Below are 5,001 nucleotides of genomic sequence, written 5' to 3' on the forward strand. Positions count from 1 at the left end.
GATCAGACTAATAAGTGGGTCCAGTTCTTGAGCCATTTTTAGCGATGGAGATTGTTTGTTATATTTGGAAGTTCAAAGTCTTTAAAGTATATTTTTCCTTCGCTCTCAAACTAGGGGCCGTACTGCTGGGACGAAAGATGAGTATCGAGATGGTTTTCTATATATGTTTTGAAATAATAAATTTCTTACAAGTATTATATTTAATATTTGATATATTTTTCTTTGTTTAAAATTGCAGCTTTTTGATCAACCATTGGATAAGATCTGACTTGTACAACTTTGCATGTGATTATATGAAGATGATTGTGATTGTGGCTACACTGAAATTTGAAGATGCAACATATTGCTGTTCAGTGATCGTTATATATCGAAAACAAAATCCTGATAGATCTGTTGCTATTTGCTACATATGGCCTACTACCTTTTTTCTCTTATCTTATATGATTGTGGTATGTAATATATATATGTTCTTCGCATTTAGACCTAAAATAGTTATTAAGTGTTTGTATCCTTTATATCTTTTATTGAAAAAATGTGTCTCAGTTTTATGTTTCCATTATATTTTAGATCTTTAATTAACTTTATATATATACCAAAGTTTATTGGACCAAGTACGTAGTATGTAATATACGGGGAGCTCAATTATTGGAGGTGGGACACTTTAGCTTGCCAATAGATTTTCGTGACTCCTAAGTTCTCTGTCGAGCTCATATATAGTGGTATAATTTGACTCCTTCGTCTTAACGTTTTTTGCAGACGCTTCATGTGCTCCATTTAACATATGTTTTTAGTTTATTAGACCTACAAACTGCAAATTAAATTTCCTAAACTCATATAGTTTACACGAAATAGTTAATAGATTTTATATTTAAGCGGTAAACCCCACGATCATCGCGATCAGTTCCTCACTAGCTACTCCGGAGATAAAACGGAGGGTTCTCAAACCTGATGAGGTTTCCTAGTTAAATGTGTGTGTTTTTTGAAGTACTTAAATGTGTTCTTCACATGCAAGCTGTTGTATATTTGTTACTCTTTGTCTTACATTCTTGTGAGAAAGGAAGTTCACTTTCTAGTTATGAGTGTCGGCGGCGAATACAAGATTCTCAGCAGATGTCTATTTAAAATGTAAAATTTAGATATGTATATATACACCCATTTACATCTTAATTGGTTGATTCTAATTTTAAGGAATTATATATATGAGGATATTAAAAAAAATTGGTATTTTCTCAAATATTTATGAGTTTGATCTTAAATATAGGTGCCTTTTTTGCCCCAAAATAAATAAATTATAATAGGTACCTTTTTCTTTTTTTTTGGGTGTGCATCCTTACATTGTTTGCAAATCAAAAGTTGACAAAAAAACATTGAGAGAGAAAGATATTAATTTCATTTAAATTAGAGAAAAAATACATATCATATCATAATGTATATCTTTCTGGATACTTACAGATCTATTATTTATTTCAATTACTATTTTATATATTACAAAATCCTTTAATAATGATAACAATGAAATTACTACTCCTAAAGCAACAAACCTTCATCCCTATAAAGTAGACGTAGCGACAAAACCTATACACAGGGAGCATCTTCGTTCAAGCTATAACAAAGTTAGTTCATTTGAAAGATAGATATGATTCAGTTCAAGGATATAGCTTTTCAAGTCAAGAGAATAGCCGCTAAAAGAGTATCGCGTTTAAGACACATAGTCAACGTACGAAAGGGTCACTTTACGGTATACGTTGGAGAAGACGAGGAAGAGACGAAGAGATTTGTGGTTCCAATATCTTACTTAAAACATCCTTTGTTCCAAGCTTTGTTGCGTCAAGCCGAAGATGAATTCGGCACAGATCATAAGAGTAAATCCCTCACGATCCCTTGTCCTCACCATGTCTTTGTTGACGTCACTTCTCGTCTGAATCGTTTTAAACTTGTTAGTACCTAAAGTAATAAGTTAGCCTAAGGTATTAGTATATATTTGGTTGGTTTGATGTTCCGTTTCGTAAGGGGTTTATATACTTATGTTACTGCGAGGGCTTAAGCAACAGTCAAATCAAAACCAAAATGTAATGAAAGAAAGAATTGCATACTTGGCTTGGAAGTTTCTCTTTACCAGAGAGATGTCTGAGGCATATAATATATATGGATAATTCTTACTATGCAGTCTATGCTAATGAGATTTCACATCCAAAGGCTATAATAAATAGCTGTGAATGTTAGATCTATCTCGTACGTTTATTAACTTATATGTGAGTTTCTGGACTGTTCTATATGCATGGGATGTCTCTGTCTTTAAGAGATGAATTTCGTCGTACATTCTATGATCAGTGGAAATATTAGAGACAATTTTGTAATAATGAAAACATTTGAAGAAAATAAAAACCATAGCACGAGCTACGTATGACAAGACAACCTCTACACATCCAATTAAATTAGTGTGTTCCCGTTACAAACAAAAGTCTATATAGTCTTTCATAATTTATATTTTTACCCCAATACTTTGAAGTTGTTATTCTATTTTTTTTCTTTTGGAGGAGTTTCAAAAATTGCATGTTATCCGTCATACGATATCTAACAAATGGAATATTATTGTATACGTGTATCTAACTATCTACAATAGTTTTGTTGTTATACAATTACAAATACATGTTAGAAATAAATCTTACACTATGATATATGAAGTTCTTTCTTATATGAATCATTCCCATAAAAATGTCATGTAGAACAAAAGTAAGCAAAGATATACGTACTTATATATACAATCAGTGGCGGAGCCAGAACATTTTTTTAGAGGGATCCAAATAATTTTTTTTCTTAAAAAAAAAATATATATAAAATTTAGAGGGTTAAATTAATTTTTTTTTTAAATAGGGATAAAAATGCAATTTTTGGAAGCTCAAACTAGAAATTTAATTTAAAATGTGGTAAAAATGCAGAAATTGTAGGGATCAAAATCAAAATGCAAAATTTGTAGGGATCAAATTACAAAATTTAGAGGGATCATATTATAATTTATAACTAAAAACACACTAAAAAAAATTTAGTGGGGTCAGCTAACCCCATATAATCTTTACTAGATCCGCCCATGTATACAATAGAAAAGTAATAAATAGACAGAAAAAAAATAGATTAAATTTTTAGAAAGTGAATTATTAACCAAAGGAATGGTCAAAAGGACTCACAAGATTATTTTAGATCAAAATTTGAAAGAGACTCGCTTGGTATCTCAGTCTCGAGTTATTATTTCTCCCCTTAAATACCTTTGAAATACACACAAAAAAACACATATATATCTTTGTATAAAGAAACTTAATTAATGAATGTTGTGATGATCAATGAACTCCCTTATCATGAACCACTTAGAATAGAAGCTAGAGCAGTGAAGTAATCTTCAGTGCAAGGAATGGTGAGACCTCCCATGGGATGGTCGAACCCGAACTCTTCTTCCGCAAGGTTCAGCAAACCTTGGAACAATGGGTTGTTTAAATACGATATAGGTATCACAAATCTCTTCCTTTGATAAGTCTCCCCCACATAGACGGCCACATGACCCTTTGGCACATTATTAGTACCCGACGTAGCTAAGAGGCTCGCGATTCTCGCCGATAAGCTTCTTTGAAGCTTTTGCTTTGCTTGAGACAGTCCGACCAATTGGATACCCATCTTTGAGGATCAATCAATGCACGTAACTAAAAGGGAAGATTTTGAAGAACTTTTAAAGGTGATCAATACTTGACCAAGAGTGTTTGAATGTCTTGGGCTTCTATTGAAATATGTTTTAGTTTTTTAAGCAAGTGTCTCTAAGTTTGCTAAAGTATATATAGGGAATTAAAAGAAATTGTGACCGCAAGTTGTTAAAGAGAGTGTAATAGTTTGAGGAACATATCAGGTGGAGCTAATGGATGAAGTTCACATGTTTATGCCTTGTCCTTTTAGAAACCACTTTGTTTTTCTTTCATTTTCATGAAACATGTTTATAAGACCCTACCATTTCCTAATATGAATTATAAGTCCCTACCATTCTCTTATAAGAACAGAACCAAAATAAGATAGTGTACGTCGAAACATGTTAACAAAATCAAGTTGTAAGAAGTTAATTTTTACTTTCGGTAAAGACTTTATATCCTTCTATATGTTAAAATGTGTTGCGGAAATTGGATATATACAATCCTTTGTTAGATACAAGGCCTGCGTGATTTGACGTATACTATATTAAGCAAACTTTTTCATACGATCGATCATAGCAGTATAGCACTATACTATATCAAATAGGCCACATGCAATGTAGACAATTGAATGTAGAGAATGACTTATACCGGTAACATTGGACTACCTATCGCTACTCTATACCAGATTGGATTCGAACCACGAAGCAGATTATTAGATTATCTTTATTTGGTTCCACATAAAGACTGTCCTTAAAACATACACATAAGAAATTAAGAATATGAGAGAACCGGAACCATTTGTCTACTTGTCTAGATCGATCTACCCCAATTTTTTGGCCTTTTTAGATTTTGAGTATTAAATGTTTCCCATCAAAAACAGAGAGACAAAAAAAAAAAAACATGGTCAATAGCAAAGGTAATATCCAGGTACTGTAACAGTATCAGATCCTATATTTAATCCGATTTTAAATATTTCAGAGTACCTAATTTAAATAATGGTCTGAATTAAAAGTTCCTTAATTTGTAAATATGCATTTCGTACGTAGATTTTTTATAAATGTACCATTGCTGAAATCTATCGCAAATTTCGTAATATGTATGTTATACAACCTTTTACAGTGTGATATTTTAATTGATACTTTTCAGCCTTGGAAAAAATAATTTAAATTATTCAGGAACAAAAGCATCTGCATTTGTTGCAACCACTGTAGATAATGCTGTGCATATATGTATACACAGATGAACTGAACATACCCATAAAAAGCAATAACGAAAAAGCTAAATGAACAAAATCCAAATTCTTTCAGACAAATGCAACTAATAGTTCTTT

The 5,001-nt window shown here is 31.7% G+C and overlaps 2 protein-coding genes across 2 annotated transcripts; one reads left to right on the plus strand and one right to left on the minus strand.

Annotated features, from left to right (window-relative positions):
* LOC109127178 (auxin-responsive protein SAUR21-like) lies at nt 1,343-2,829 on the plus strand. Its single transcript, XM_019231593.1, has one exon. The coding sequence runs from the start codon at nt 1,637-1,639 to the stop codon at nt 1,946-1,948; it is 312 nt and encodes a 103-aa protein (XP_019087138.1). The 5' UTR covers nt 1,343-1,636; the 3' UTR covers nt 1,949-2,829.
* On the minus strand, nt 3,206-3,792 carry LOC104727571 (auxin-induced protein 15A-like). Its single transcript, XM_010446665.2, has one exon. It carries the CDS (start codon nt 3,664-3,666, stop codon nt 3,352-3,354), a length of 315 nt encoding a protein of 104 aa, XP_010444967.1. The 5' UTR covers nt 3,667-3,792; the 3' UTR covers nt 3,206-3,351.

The sequence above is a fragment of the Camelina sativa genome, chromosome 11 (assembly GCF_000633955.1).
Source record: "Camelina sativa cultivar DH55 chromosome 11, Cs, whole genome shotgun sequence".
NCBI lineage: Eukaryota > Viridiplantae > Streptophyta > Magnoliopsida > Brassicales > Brassicaceae > Camelina > Camelina sativa.

Coding starts and splice junctions, on each gene's coding strand:
- LOC109127178 (XM_019231593.1), top strand. CDS start 1,637: ATGATTCAGTTCAAGGATATAGCTTTTCAAGTCAAGAGAATAGCCGCT.
- LOC104727571 (XM_010446665.2), bottom strand. CDS start 3,666: ATGGGTATCCAATTGGTCGGACTGTCTCAAGCAAAGCAAAAGCTTCAA.